The 15,625-nt window shown below is 41.8% G+C and overlaps 1 protein-coding gene across 1 annotated transcript in view; it reads left to right on the top strand.

Annotated features, from left to right (window-relative positions):
* The first annotated feature begins 10,704 nt into the window (after positions 1-10,704).
* LOC142194330 (spindle assembly abnormal protein 6 homolog) overlaps positions 10,705-15,625 on the top strand; it is a 67,079-nt gene continuing 62,158 nt past the window's right edge. The window contains exon 1 of the mRNA XM_075263389.1: positions 10,705-10,769. Within this exon, the coding sequence (XP_075119490.1) occupies positions 10,705-10,769 (65 nt within the window). The remainder of the gene's footprint in view (positions 10,770-15,625) is intronic.

The raw sequence follows: 15,625 nt of genomic DNA, 5'->3' as shown, positions 1-15,625 counted from the left end.
TGCTGTTCGTGATAACAGAGATTTGTTCCAAGATGTCACACCAATACTTTTGTATAATTTCACATCCCCACCATATGTGCAGCATCGACCCTGGGGCCTTCTTACATCTCCAACACACATCTGACTCTGAGAGCTGTCTGTGAAACAGCCACTGGGGTGTTCTGTACCACCTCGATACAACCTTAAAGTGTGACTCTTGCAACCTCACGCACCTAGAGAAACCGTGGGAATGCGTCAAGATAAATTCAGATTCTTGATCTGTGAATGCAGTTCCAAGTTCCAGTTCCCAGGAGCTCAAGTAAGTGGGCTTGGAAGGGCATTCCTGCTGCAATAAAAACATCTTGCACATCGATATCTTTCTACTGGAGTCTAATTTACTTGTCAGGTTTTTCTCAAAATTAGTGGGTGATCTCGAAAGATGTACCTGCTTCCGAGCGGTATTTACAACATGAACAAAATGAGCATAATCCAAGAAGGTGAGATGTGGTACAGATAGCTTGGCTTGTAATTCCTCCTGAGAGAGCGGAGAGCCATTTTGTATTAGATCTGATACTTTCCAATTGCGGAGCCTCATCCACCACTGAGGCGTCTGAAACCTGCAAGAGGAGGCGAGGTTTGGGAGTAAACTAGCCGGCGTACAAATGGAGGTAACACCTCCCAGTCTTTCTTTATAGAGACACCAAGTCTCTGCTGGGCCCTTCAAGAGAATATCCACATCTGTCTTCGCGAGATCTCTGCGTTCTGACAACCATAACCAATATAACATGCGAGGGCCGTGGTTAATACTCTCTAGAGTCGTCAGTGAGGGGCATTTTGACGGATAAGTGTAGGCCATCCATCTGGACAATTGTATCGCTCTGTAGTACAAGTGGATATCCGGCAGACTCAGTCCACCATCTCGCTTGTCTCTAGTCAAAAAAGAATAAGGCAATCTAGGTTTTCTCCCTTTCCATAGATAAGAAGAGAAAAGTCTGCGTAAACAGGTAAAGAATTCGGGTGGGACATAAACAGGAAGCATTTGGAGAGTATATAATATTTTAGGGACTATGTACGTCTGTAAGAGGTTCCTGCGGCCTATCCAAGAGATCATGGGAAGATCATATTCCCGTAACAGCTTTTTTCCTCCGCGGACTTTCTGTTGCAATTATACCTATGGGGAAACCGTCAGTGTTTCCGTAGATATAATTGACATGTTGTGATTATCAAAACCTAGCTGGTTTTGGAAATAGCAGCATGTCCGTGTGGAGGTTTTTACTGCAAAGTGGGCATGGGATTCACTAGAATCCCATCCACTTTGCCTGTACTGTAAAACACTGTGATTTTTCCAGCGACATTTCCGCTGTGGGCAAATTAAGGCGTAATCGTCCCATGGGGTCCTGGCTTAAAATGGTTTTTATCCACTTTACACCTAAAAAAGGCCCACAGAAATCCCTGCATCTGAGCTGCAGCAAAAAGCAACCAGTTACCAAGCCATCAATGAACTTAGCTGTAGGTTGGGCCCCATGTGGTATAAGTGCCGTGGTGTGGTAGTGGGTGGAAATGCTGCAGCAAACACTGCTGCCTTTTACAGTCCTTTCAAGGTGGATCCCATCCATACATCCACAGAAAAATATGGCAGCAGAATGCTGCAATTTCCAAAAACGTTTTGGAAATCGCAGTATGTCAATTATAGCTACGGAAATGCCAGCGGACTTTCTTTGAAAATCGCTGGAGGAAGAAACGCAATGTTTTTACGCTGAGGGTGTTCCCGCAACGCTTTTTGTACCACAGAACAATAGGGGTACCTAGAATGGAGACATAGGCTGGGAGTTGCAAATATAGATGCATATATAGCCCAAATTGAGTCTTACTAATATACAGAAGTTGTACAATTCTAAGAGCGTTTTCTCACAAAGCATAGGAAATAGCTGAACATTTCTTTATAATGACACTGGAAGGAGTAGCAATGTTGTCTTACCTGTATAAGTATTTTGTCCCGATTCAGAAAGTGATAGCTTCTATAGAATTTGTTCTGGCCTTAAGGTTACCTGTAGAAGTAAATCATACAGCTCTTTCTGCGTGGCTATTGCCCAAGTTGTCAATCAGGGGCTTCTGACACTGCATGCTTCATGGTAGTCTGCAGCTCTGTGTAGTATTGTTTCCTCAACTGCATCGCACCATGGATGACCCATGTGATGCGTTTCCGCCGCAGATTTTTGCTGTTGCCCGCTACGTGGAGCCTTAATCCCTGATAACATAATGAGGCTCTTCACTGTCAGATGGGTGTTCTCAGGAAGGAGCAAGCAAGGAGATGTGAATCTAAGCACTAATCAGTTGCAAAGAATGTTAAAGACCTGAGACTACTAACTTGACAGTAGAGAGCCTGAATACCATATCAATCACCAAAACTGATATCACTAATTGCTCAGGAATGGTGAGGGCTAGAGATAAAATTCCACACATGCCAGGATCAGTGGAGCTGAACCTATGAATAAAAACAAAGAGCTGGAGTTAATGTAGGTGGTGAAAGATCCTCTTTAGGATCCCCTTACATACAATTTCTTATTTAAATTTTTAGAAGAATGTATAAAAAATATCATGAAATTCATATTGTGAAAAAGGTAATAAGGATTGAGTCCTACCAGATGCTTGGGCTTCCTCTGGAGGTGCAAGACCTTTCCTCCGGACTGTGAGGCAAATCGTAAGGAAATTGTAGTGAAGAGATGATCCGCAATCACTCCAGGAGCCGCTGGTAAAATTCCAATACTTTATTCCATTAAAGTTAAAACCGACAGCATACAAAAATAGGTAGGAAAACACACATAGTGAATAAAAGGGTCGCTTACGCGTTTCGGGGTTGCCCCCTTAATCATAGCATGTTGCATGTTAGAAAATACGAAATAAATAAATGTTAAGCACAGGTGTTTCTATTCATTATTCGGTCACGTGCAGTGTTTGTAAGTTTGGAAAACAAATAAAGTTTTTGGGTTTTCGGAGCGTGTTTATATTTTTGTTTTTTTGTATAATTAAGTTATTGTATTCTTTTTATTTATTATTTTATTTTATTATTTTACATATTATGCAACAAGATTGTACATATATTTTGTGTACGTGTTTAGTTGTTAAAAAGTATTTAATCTATACGGTATCTTCGACTATATGAAATTGAAACATAAGATTACATGTAGTGAATGCATAATATCCCAATATTTATATTATTCTTAGCATAGAATATAGATAGAAATGATATATGCAAAAAATCGCATAGCTTAATGAGATATTGCATGGCGCCATAAAAATATCGCACTAATATGTGCGGTTTATATGCGGTATTTAGGAATACAAAATATCTCGTTTACGTTATAAAATAGAATGAAGACATACTCTTTAGGATAGATCCATCTTACAGTATAAAAGAACAACTGGATGGTAACAAATGGTAATGAATAAATGACAACAAATAACTGGTGACAAATAAATGGTATATATTAATGTAGGTTCTTGATATATAAAGACCCTCTTATTATTGGACCATTCCGGTCACATGGTTGAAATAAACCAATAAGCTTTAAGTAAGATAGGAACCGACAGATGATACATAGGGCATCTGTGAGGCTTGGTCCCGGTCACGTGACCGGAATGAACCAATGAAGTGGGTCCCGGCCACGTGTCCAAAAAAGGACCAATGAACTTCCAAAAGGATAGAGATCAGCAACTTTGACATTTAAACATGCACAAATCCTACATCATAGTCGTGTCACCATGCCACATCGGCAAAAAGACAAGACAAGACAGAGCAGCACAGCTTAACATTTATTTATTTCGTATTTTCTAACATGCAACATGCTATGATTAAGGGGGCAACCCCGAAACGCGTAAGCGACCCTTTTATTCACTATGTGTGTTTTCCTACCTATTTTTGTATGCTGTCGGTTTTAACTTTAATGGAATAAAGTATTGGAATTTTACCAGCGGCTCCTGGAGTGATTGCGGATCATCTCTTCACTACAATTTCCTTATGAAATTCATATGTTTTTACTCAATTTTTTGTTACTTTGTTTTGGTCATTTTTTTTAGGTGTTTATTTTCTCTAGCATTTACTATGCCTTCAGCTTGCTTCTATTTTGAAAAAAAAAAACGTACAAGGATTAAATACTGAAAAAAAATTTCACTATTTGTAATTTGTTGCAATACTGTGAGTTTGGATATCTACCTCACTGACATGTAGTTAACATTTGGCTGTAGCGTTTTATTTTTTGTTTCATAGAAAAATATATATATAAAAAAAAACGAGTAATATCACCCTATTGGTAATAATTTGATTTATATTAAACTTCATAATTAAAATGTTAAGCATTTTTTCACTGTTGTTCCTACTCTTATATATACTGTACTACGTATAAATGTATTGTGAGAGTCAAATCCTCTAATCTTGTATTTTGGCAGCCATCTTGTACTCTTTCACATATAAACTGTATAAGTATGTATTTTTCTGCTTAAGTCAAGGAGGCCCCTTGTTAGACTTTAAGGAATGTGATAATATGCTGTGACTCTCCTTAGTCATAGGGCCTGCAGTGTATAACTATATCCATAGTCAGCTCTGCCTCTCTTGTGAGAATATTACAGATTATAGTAGTTTTATAATTTTTTTTGGTGCTGGGATGTTGCTCCAGGAACTAATTGTCAGATTAGAATGAGCAGGAATTGTTCCCCTACAATGAGGATAACCGGCTTGACTTTTTACCTCTTAGGAGTTTTACTTTTCTCTGAATCAACAATGTAGAATAAGGCTCTGTTCCCACGGAGTAACGCGTCGTGCATTCAGACATGTATACACGTGTCAGAATGTGAGCGCTCAAAACAGATCCCATTCACTTCAATGTGTGCCAGCTTACGGGCGCTACACATTGAAATCAATGGGAGGCTTTTTAACCCACTGATTTCAATGTGTATCACGCATGAGCCATCACACATTGAAGTGAATGGGATCTGTTTTGAGCGCTCACACTCTGACACATTTCCCCAATGTGGGACTATTAAAGAATTATCTTATCTTATCTTATCTTATCTTATCTTATCTATGAGCCTTAATAGGTCATCTTATATGCGTATATGTTAGTACATTACTTATTCTTGTGGATGGCTAATTTTCCATGTCTACCATTGTGTGCAGGTTTGCTCAAGCTCCTCAGCATAGCATTTTATAGCATACATGCCCTCTCCTTTCTTCCTTGCATCTCATTCTAACTTATTCTTTGGCTAGAAATGTCCCCAAATGTAGTATTAGGTATCTATTGTTGCCTGGATGTTATCTTAAAGGAAGCAAGACACAAGCAAGGGTTGTGTTTTGTATGCCATGGTAACAAGCAAGTGCCTTCTCCTGAACCTACAATTACATACACCATAGGCATTAGCAAAGCCTCCTTGTCAGTCTTCTTCTGGGATAAACTGATTGCTGGAGGCTGAAGCAATGCAAGGTAGCAAGTTAAGAAAGTTCATATAAAAAGTGAACTGTTGCATTATGAGTTGAACAGACCTTTCTTGAAATCTTTTAGAGTCCTCCATTACCACTTCCTCTGGCAGAGTGTCCCACAATCTCACTCCTCTTACAGTAAAGAATCCCCTTTTATATGTCGGTGTATAAGCCTTATTTTCTCTAAAATGACAGGATGATGCTTTATTACAGTTACATTCCTGAGTACTACGGGATCTTGACAAAAATCTCTGTACTATCTTTTAAAAAGTTATTAAGTCACCCCTCATTTATGTTAAGAACCCTAATCTTTCTGTACATTTATAACTTTGGTTGCCAACCTGTTGAGCCCACTCAAGCTCTTGTGAATAGGTGCCTAGATTGATTTATCAAGACTGCAATTTTCCATGCTAGTCTTGATAATCCCTGTTCAGGCAGTGCTTGCGCCTAATTTATGAAATATTCACAGAGAAATCTATGCCAGTGAATAATGAAAATCTGACCGAGCTGATTAAAGTGGAGTGTGGGACGTAAATCTTAAAAAGCAACCATTTTTGCACATAAATTATTTTTTTCATGGCTTGTATGCCAGTTTTCTGGCCAGCTATGGATACCATGTTAAATTAGTATTCTGTGTGTATATGTAGTCTGAACTGAGCGAGTACTATTCGAAACTCCCGTTTCGAATAGCACGCACCCATAGGAATGAATGGACGCAGCCGTCACGCAGGGGGTTAAGCGGCCAGCCGCCGGGAAAGTCTGTGTGCAGGCCGCTTCCATTCATTCCTATGGGTGCGTGCTATTCGAATCGGCCGTTTCGAATAGTACTTACTCATCTCTATTCATGACCCTTTATATTTATCCTGTGATCTCATTTACCTTAGCAGCAGCTGTGTGAAACTGACGGCTACAGTTAAAGGGAACGTATTGCCAGGAAATTACCTACTGTTTAAATAAAATTTTTGTGTTAAAGGTTTTTAAGCATTTTTAGTTACAGTTTTCATTTTCCAACCCTTAAGGTTACTGTCAACTAAAATTCCTGACTTCTTTTCCATGTCAGTTTTACAAATCCATTTGTGACAGTAAAAAAATAAACCCTACACATATTGCCTAAACAAAATATATTGCACAACATAAATGTACCAAAAAGTAATTGCTGTGTCCTGATTTATAAATATAGATCAAATCTATTGATTATGATCAAATATTTAAGAAAGAAATAGATGAAATAAATAGTATTAATAGAATAGGGCGCAATACTGACCACTGTGGTACCTAGGTAACAAGGAACAGTGACTCACTCTGAGTATGTGCAAGAATAACCATCCTTGGTTATCTATCCCTGAGGAAGGTACCCACTTACAGACAACTCTCCAGTTGGGGAATTCTCAATTTATGTTCCAAACACTTAGGGCCCATGCACACGACCCAGTGACATCCGAGTGTCATACAAGTACATTCTGTGATATATTTGCCTCTATGGGGCTTCTGGATCCATCCTGTTCAAATAATACGGAGCAAAATAGGACCGGCTGTATGATCATTTGTGTAATTGTAACAGAATGGATCCGGAAGCCATATAGACATGAATGTATCATGGAATATACTTGGATGACACACATTTGTCACTAAAGTCTGTTTCACTTCTGTGTTCGGTATTCCGCTAGGGAAGTCCACTTGGAGACCCCGCGAACGGAAGCCTATATACATAGAAAAACAGTTGGGAAAACATGCGGACTCCATAGACTATAATGGGGTTTGTGTGGTTTCCATTTGGTTCCCGCATGAAACATGTGGAGAGAAAAGTCTTGCAGCTAACAGCTTTTCTATGCATATAGGTTTCTGTTTGGGGGGGGGAGCGTTTTTGAAATTGAAGTTTTCCACTGCAAATTTTTTTATACATTGTTTGGATGGGATTGGCCAGAATCTCATTGACTTTTCAGGTACTCTAAAATTCTGCGTTTTTGCAACGTGGGGCTCCAACCTTAGGTAGCAATTCAGACTATGCACGCTGTGTTTTTCATGTACCTGCTATGTGGCTTAAACATGCACAGCAAATGTATTGCAATTTCTGTAAACCAGCTGGATTACATTTTCATTTTAAAAGCACATAATAAGATGCAAAGAAACTGCAATTAAACCTGGAAAAACATCAGGAAAAACACACTAAACATTGCCATCTGGAACCAGCCACATATTAGGTCAGTATGTTGAGCTTTCTAGACTGTATCTATGTTTTCATCACAGGTCTTATGCAGAATCCAAGCAAATGTTTTGTTACATAGTAATCTAACATTTCAGTTGGGAAAAAAAAGCAGCAAAACAACATTTTTTAAAATTGATTTTACGCTGTATTTTTGCCTCCCTTATATGTCTATGAGAAAAATGCCGAATTTTTGTTAAATTAACAAGCTGCATTTTTTTAAACGCATGCATTTTTGAAAACACTTGCCCATATTTACTAATCGCCAGGCCCCATCTCCGTTTTGAGGTTTCCGTTTCGTGCCAGAGAAACTGCACAGGAGACGGAACTCGGCAGGCAGTTTTCAAACCCATTCATTTGAATGGGTTTGCAAAGTGTCCGCCCGTGAGCGTCTTCTGCTCTCTGCGGCGAAAGCGTTTTTTTTTTTAACCGGATACAAAGTTGGACATGCAGGACTTTGTGTCCGGTTAAAAAAAAAACAAACTGTTTTGCCACGGAGAGCAGAAGACGCTCACGGGTACTCACCGGCGGACACTGCATGGCGGGTTTCCATCTCCTATCAGCAGAAGAGAGAAACCTCAAAACGTAGATCGGGCGCTGGTGTGAACCCGCCCTTAGTGAGTGTAAACTTAGGCAGCCTGAAAATACTTTAGATTTATAACATTGACTAATGCTGATTTATAGACAGATTGTCTAGGTTAAGTTTATACCATCTACCAATGGCTTATTTTGAGTGAAAATTTTGTAATGCAATCTTATCGTATTTTTGGTGCACCCTGTTTTTTCTGAAAAGCCATTCCCATATGTATGACAATGACACACATTGGTAACACACATTTCTCATTATGGGACTCAAAGCGCAGGGAGAATTGTGGGGTAGAGGACTTAGTGGCTGCTGCGCTCATCCCCAACACCCACAAGGGTCAGATGTTTTACAGGAAACCAGTTTACCTATTATTATATTTTTATACACCACAGCAAATTTTGGGAAACCCACAAAAACATAGGGAGAACATACAGTACATACTACGTTGCGTGGAATACTTATTTTGCCCCGCAATTTCAGGCTGACAATCTGATGGGAGTCTCCTGATGTAATTGTAGTCTGAGAAAGTTATCTGCAGATCATTTGCAGATTCAGCTTAAATTTTTACAGGATCTACTGTTAAAAATGTCTACAATTTTGGCAGATTTAACCAAATTAAGGTTGGGTTCACATCTGCGTTGGTAATCAGTTTTTGGGATTTGTTGAAAGATCATAAAAACTAATTAGAACGGGTCATTTAAAAAAACCATTAATCCGCCATATGCTTTTTAGCTTTTCTGCCGTGCATCTGCTCTTCTGGGCAGAGACAAAAGTTGAACTCGCATTTTTGCTCAATCCAAAAAATAAGGATATATGAAAGCCAGGAACATATCCAGTTTTTCTAACACTGAGGTCTATGCAGGGCAGACACAAACGGATTATGAACAGATGATGATCAGTTTGTGTCAGTTTTTTTCCTCTTCATTCTTCTTTGCATATACTCAGAATGAATAAGAGGGGAAGAAAAAATGGATCCACCACAAACTGACTTTTTTTTATACATGCCCATTGACAGATTATGGTATGCCTTGTGTAACCGTTTGTGTCTGCTTTTTGACGAACCCGTTGTTTTTTTTCTAGATGGATTCGGAACAGGTGAACACCAGCGCAGTTGTGACCATATATTTGGCTGGATTCCCATCTGCGTTGGAGTCTCCGACGCAGATTCCGCCTAAAATCGGCAGGGAGAAAAGTCCTGAAAGGAGAACTTTTTCTCTCCTCAGAAACGGGATGGATGGTCCCTATTATATTCTATGGAGTCTGCGGATAACCGTTTTTTAAAGAGGACCTTTCACCATCTGGAGCACATGCGGTTTTATATACCCCTAGAAAGCCGACAGTGCGCTGAACTTAGAGCACTGTCGGCTTTCACGTTCTGTGCCCCGGGTGAAGAGCTATCGGTGCCGGTACTGTAGCTCTTCACCGTCAGAAGGGCGTTTCTGACAGTCAGGAACGCCCTTCCTCACTTGAGAGTACTTTGAGAGTGGTGAGGAACACCCCCTCCCGATAGACGAGTACTGGTCAGCGTCATTGCTAGGTGGTCAGGAATACCCCATCTGACAGTACAGTGCTATAGATGGTGCTGTGAGGAAGGGCGTTCCAGACTGACTGTCAGAAACGCCCTTCTGACAGTGAAGAGCTACGGTACAGGCACTGATAGCTCTTCACCGGTGGCACAGAACGGGAAAGCTGAATTCAGCGCACTGTCGGCTTTCTAGCGGTGTATAAAACCGCATATGTCCCAAGTGGTGAAAGGTCCTCTTTAAGCAGACAGGGTCTCCGTCTTTCGGGTCCCCATGTGGACCCAAACGACAGAGACTCGGGCGCTAGCATGAACTAGCATTAGCTGTATTTGCCAAAGATCTCCAACCAAGTCCTATGGCTGCCTGTAATTTTTTTTCCTTATAACAAATTGCATCACAAGACCCAGGTGGTTTGTTTGTGGTGTCAGTGAGCTGTATATGTCACCACCTTCCAGGTGTAAGAAGCTACAGATGTGAACATGGAGAACGGAATAGGACTTGTAGCATTGATAATAATAGGATATCGTCGCTTCAGATTGGCAGCAGTAATGGCTGAGCCCCTGCCTACTATTATAGTAATGAGTTTCCTGAACGCAGGTCTAACCTGTATTTGCACACCTGCCCTGAGGTGATCTGCAGTTGCTCAATTGTGCAGCTCACACCCCGGAGCGGTGGCCGGAGGAGGAGTTGGGAAGGGAGACAAGGAAAGGCAAAAGAGCAGCGGGCGGCGGGAAGGTGGCGCGAATCCCCACGGGAGCCGCGGCTGAGAGGGAAAGGGGAGGTAAAGGAGGAGGAGCGGGCAAGGTGAGGCGGCTCATTCCAAGCCTGGGAGCATGGTGCCATCTGTGTGTATGGCCTGAGTGCTACTAACAGGTGCCGCGTGTGAGACCCCCGCCCAGGAGAGAGCAGGACATGTACATGTAGAGAGGACGGCGGCACCATGGTGGAAGAGCTGTTCTGTAAAGTTGTCTCCATTATTATTAAATGCCGGGACTGTGAGGAGAGGTAAGGAGCTGTTCATTCACCTGTGTGCTTGGCTCAGCCCTCTCACACCTGCCGAGGATGCTGCGTGTGTGAGTGGTGCTCGGTAATAGGAGGAATGTACCTGAGGGGATACAAAGAAGTAGCTCTGTCATTATTAATATACATATGTATGTATGTGTGTGTGTATATGTATATATATATATATATATATATATATATATATTCTGCTAAGTGTATTTGTGTAACCAGTTTTCCATTGGCTGTTTGAAGGCAGCCACACAGATTAATCCTTCAAGCTTTTGGTCACTGTGACTGGGGTCTCTGCTTCTCCCACCTCATCACCTCCCAGACCTTCCCAAAGGCTGCTGCTAACTGTGTGTTACTAAGTCTACATTCACACTAACACTTGATTTCCATTCAGGGCATACATCCCCAAATTTGCTTAAAAAATGTGGACAGAAAAGTCCTTCAAGCAGGACTTTTCTCTCTGCATTTTTCCGCCAGAAACCCGCCAGATCTCATTATAGTCTATGGCAGGGGTCCTCAAACTGCGGGCCACATGCGGCCCGCCAAGCACTTCTGTCTGGACAATGCCGGCAGACGTGCATTTATAATGAAGCTCCTGGGGAGCTCGGGCCAGGCCATGGAGCGCACTTCACTTTACCTGTTGGAGGGCACCGCTCCCGATGTCTGTGCGACCTGCTCTGCCTCCAGCCCACTGTTTGAAAAGTTTGAGGACCCCTGGTCTATGGGGTCTGCAGGTTTCCACGGGTAACTGCTTTTTAAGCTAAGGCCCCATTTTTGCATCCCGTAGCAAATAAGTGCTGCAAGGAAAACCATGGCGGTAACATAATCGTGGTTCTTCCTGCAACGCTTTTGATAGCAAGTTTGTAGAGTTCTCCTCTGTGGATTTTCTGCTTCAATTATACCTATAGGGAAACTGTATAATTGACATGCTGCGATTTCCAAAACCGTGACTGTTCTAGAAATCGCAACGTATCCGCATCACTTTGTTTTTTTTGTTTTGTTTTTAACACAAATTTGGGATGGGATTTGCTAGAATGGCATCCACTTTGCTGTAACTGTAAAACATTGTTTACGCCACTTAGGGCCCCGACCTTAAACAGGTTAGCTTTCCGTTTTTCGGGTCCCCAAGCGAACGCGAAGAATGGAAAGCTAAACGCTATTGTGAACCTATGGTAAGAGTATATGTGCACGTGGTGCAGGCTTACGGCTATTGTATGATTATATAGTGTTAACACACAATATTGTTATATACTTTTTTCTTTTTTTTTTTGCTTGACAAAAGCCAACATAGCATTTGGAGAAGAGTGGTACTGTTGCTGTGTTTTGCACATTGGGCAAGGTCAAATTTCACAAGTGGATTTGTCTTGGTGAATTTGACAGTTCTGCACCAAAGGAAAAAGTATATTTTCTGCTTCCGTTCATTTCAATGGTTCTCAGGTGGAATCCATCCAAAAAATGAGCAAGATGCTTATTTTTTTCCCGCTAGCTGCCTTTCACTGAAATGGATGGCAGACTGATTTTAGGTGGCATTATGAGGCGGTCAAATTCCTACAGACACACCCTCATTGTGTAAGTGTTTCCTGCAGCTTGTGGGCGAGGTTTTGGCTGTATCGAGGTATTACTATGTGAGTGTACACCCTGAGGAGCTCTGTGCTCCTGCTGAAACCTGACTTGCAATGCAAATTATCTTCTTTTCAGAGCAGGTACTATTAAAATCTGTTGGAATGGACCCTTAGCCACCAAGAGCGTAATAGTTTGCCATTGGTCATATGGCGAGGGCTCATACACAGCGGATGCCAGCTATATAATACAGCCAGCACCCCCTGCCAGCAGATGCAATTGGTGCCAACACTAATTCCAGCTGTTAACACTTTAGATGCTGCAGTTAACACAACCGTGGCATCTAAAGTGCACAGGTGCCATGGGCACCACCATCTTTTACCAATTGGCGTCCTCTGGAATGTAATCGGTTGCCATGATACCTGAGAGCCTATTGAAGAATTCCAGGTTTGTCATTGCCATAGTTATATTTCACGATGCCATAGGCAGTAGTATTGTATTGCATTGAATAGTATGAGTGATCAGACCCTCTAGGGTTCAAGACCCATAGGGGGTCTGAATATAAAAGTAAAAAAAAAAAAAAGCTTTTAAAAGCATTAAAAAAAGACAAAAGTTTAAATCACCTATCTTTCCTTAGATCACGTATAAAAATAAACAAAAACACACACGCTTTAGGTTCGGCGTGCTCAAAAATGCCCGAAACTATTAAATAATCCCAATTGTGTAGATGGGGGGGGGGGGGGGAATCTAAAAACGTCATCTTGTCCTTCGTAATAAGACAGCATACCCAGCTCCATACTTAAATATGAAAAAGTTACAGTTGTCAGAACATAGTGACTCAATTTTTTTTTTTCAATTTTGCAAAGTTTTTAATGTTTTACAAGGTATCAAAACATTACAAATACTATATAAATTTGGTATTGCTGTGTACGTACTGACTCAGAATACAGGTAACATGTCATTTTTTACTACACAGTGAACACCATAAAGATTAAACCCAGGTGAAATCGGTGCATGAGCGAATCTGTTCCCTATGATCTGTCTCCCACCACAGTCCTGCTGCTCCCAGGGCATCATGTGATATTTTTCAGCAATATGTGGATGGGATTAGCCAGAGGCTGCATCATTTCCATCACAGCAAATTCACAGTGTTTAAAGGGGCTCTATCAGCAAAATTATGCTGTATGAGCCCCACATATTCGTGAATAGCCTTTAAAAAGCTTTTAAAAATTTTATTTTAACCCCCCCCCCCCACCACCGTTTTAAAATAAAAACATATATGTAAATTATATTCAGCGTGCACGCTGAGCGGTGATGCACGGTTCGACGTCATCTTCTGGCACGCCTTCCTCTTCTTTCTTTCGGCGACGTCCTCCGGTCCTGGCTGTTCCCCGGCTTCATCATCCTCTTCTTCCGGCGGGATTGGTTCAAATCCGGCGCGTGCGCAGTAGTGCTCCATCCGGAGCTACTGTGCACGCTTTGGCGCCATGTTTCTCGATGGCAGTACGCTCGCGTCCTTGAGGCTAGCGATACTGCACACGCTCCGGATTTGAACCAATCCTACCGAAAGAAGAGGACGAAGAAGCCGGGGAAGAGCCAGGACCGGAGGGCGTCACTAAAAGAAGAAGAAAGAAGAGGATGGCGTGCCAGAAGATGACGTCGGACCGTGGATCACCGCCCAGGGTGAACAATAAGTATAACTTATAAGTTATGTATAACTTATGGTCTTATGTTAAAACGGGGGGGGTATAATAACATTAGCGGTGCCTGAATAGCCTTCTTAAAGAGGACCTTTCACCATATCCGGGCACAGGCAGTGTGCCCCCTCCCTCCCTGATAATGCTCGTCTATGGACAAGCTGTGTGAGCAGAAGGAGGGGGCGTTCCTCCCTGCTCCACAGTACAGCGCGATTGGCGCCGCGAGGCAGAAGGACGTTCCTGGCTAACTGTCAGAAACGCCCTTCTGACCATAGAAGAGCTACGGTACCAGCACTGTAAGCTCTTCACACCGGGCACAGATCGGGAAAGCCGACAGTGCGCTGAATTCAGCGCACTGTCAGCTTTCCGGCAGTATATAACACTGCCTGTGCCCGGATATGGTGAAGGGTCCTCTTTAAAGGCTATTCACGCATATGTGGGGCTCATACAGCATAATTTTGCTGACAGAGCCCCTTTAAGCTACATTTGGCCCCTGCCTTAGGACAAAATTTACACATTGCAGTTGAACCAGCCTAGAATGCCAAAATCATCTAGTCTTTCATGAAAATGTAACTTTGTGCAACGTTTATCACATTAAACACAACAGAAATAATTGAATATCACGGCAAAGTAATTTTTCATTTTTTTTTTTTTTTTAGACTATAAAATGCACTTTTAGCTGGGAAAACCCTTCTCAAGCACTGTCTCTCCCTGACCCATGCCAATCTATCAGATCAGTTCAGGGCAAGAGAGGGAAAGCTGCCCTCTCCAATGGGATACTAAGCTGGCAAACCACGCCCCAAATCTATACTTTGGGTGCCAGCTGTCCAGATGCCTGTCTTAATGACAATGGCAAGGAGAATCATTGGTCATCCTCTAACCAATGCCCCCCATATACATAACAATAGTAGCAGGGATTAGAAATCATCCTTGCTGCCTACACAAGAGTAAGCTAGCTTGGCTCCTGTGTAGACCACAGTAATGGCTGCCAATCCCTGCTACTACTGTTGTAATGTATTAGAAGTAAAGGGGTAGTTGGTTGTGGGAGATGAGTGTTTCTCCCGACTGCTGTAGGTGTCCATGTCCATTCTTTGTGGATGCATTCAGGAGCATTATACAGTGTGGTGGGCTCTAATACCCAAGCAAATTGTTGGCATAATGTCCACTTTTTTTTTTTATTTCCCAGCATACCAGTTACTGACATTGAGCATTCTATTCTATTTGCTCACCAGAGAGCGTTAAAATACTATGAATTATTATTATTATTTTTTTTTTTACAAATTTTTCTTGCCTAAAACTTCCAAAAATACAATATAATGCAATGCTCTGTAGCCAAGACAATGATGTCTGTGTTGAAGTCCCCATTGGAGACTCCTCTGCAGAAACTTCCAAAAATGGGAGGAAAGTTCTGCACAGAAGACTTTTCTCTCCACCAGTTTCGGTATAAAAACCGCGGACCTCATTATAATCTATGGGGGTCTGCAGGTAACCACTCTCTTAGCAGTCCAGCTCTCTGATGTTTGAGTCCCTGGCGGATCTGAACCCATGAGACCGATGAGACTGAGACCCATGTGTAGATGTGAACCTAGCCTC

This window comes from Leptodactylus fuscus, chromosome 1 (genome assembly GCF_031893055.1).
Source record: "Leptodactylus fuscus isolate aLepFus1 chromosome 1, aLepFus1.hap2, whole genome shotgun sequence".
Classification (NCBI taxonomy): domain Eukaryota; kingdom Metazoa; phylum Chordata; class Amphibia; order Anura; family Leptodactylidae; genus Leptodactylus; species Leptodactylus fuscus.
The sequence above is the reverse complement of the archived record's forward strand: the minus strand, read 5'-3'. Positions and strand labels throughout refer to the sequence as shown.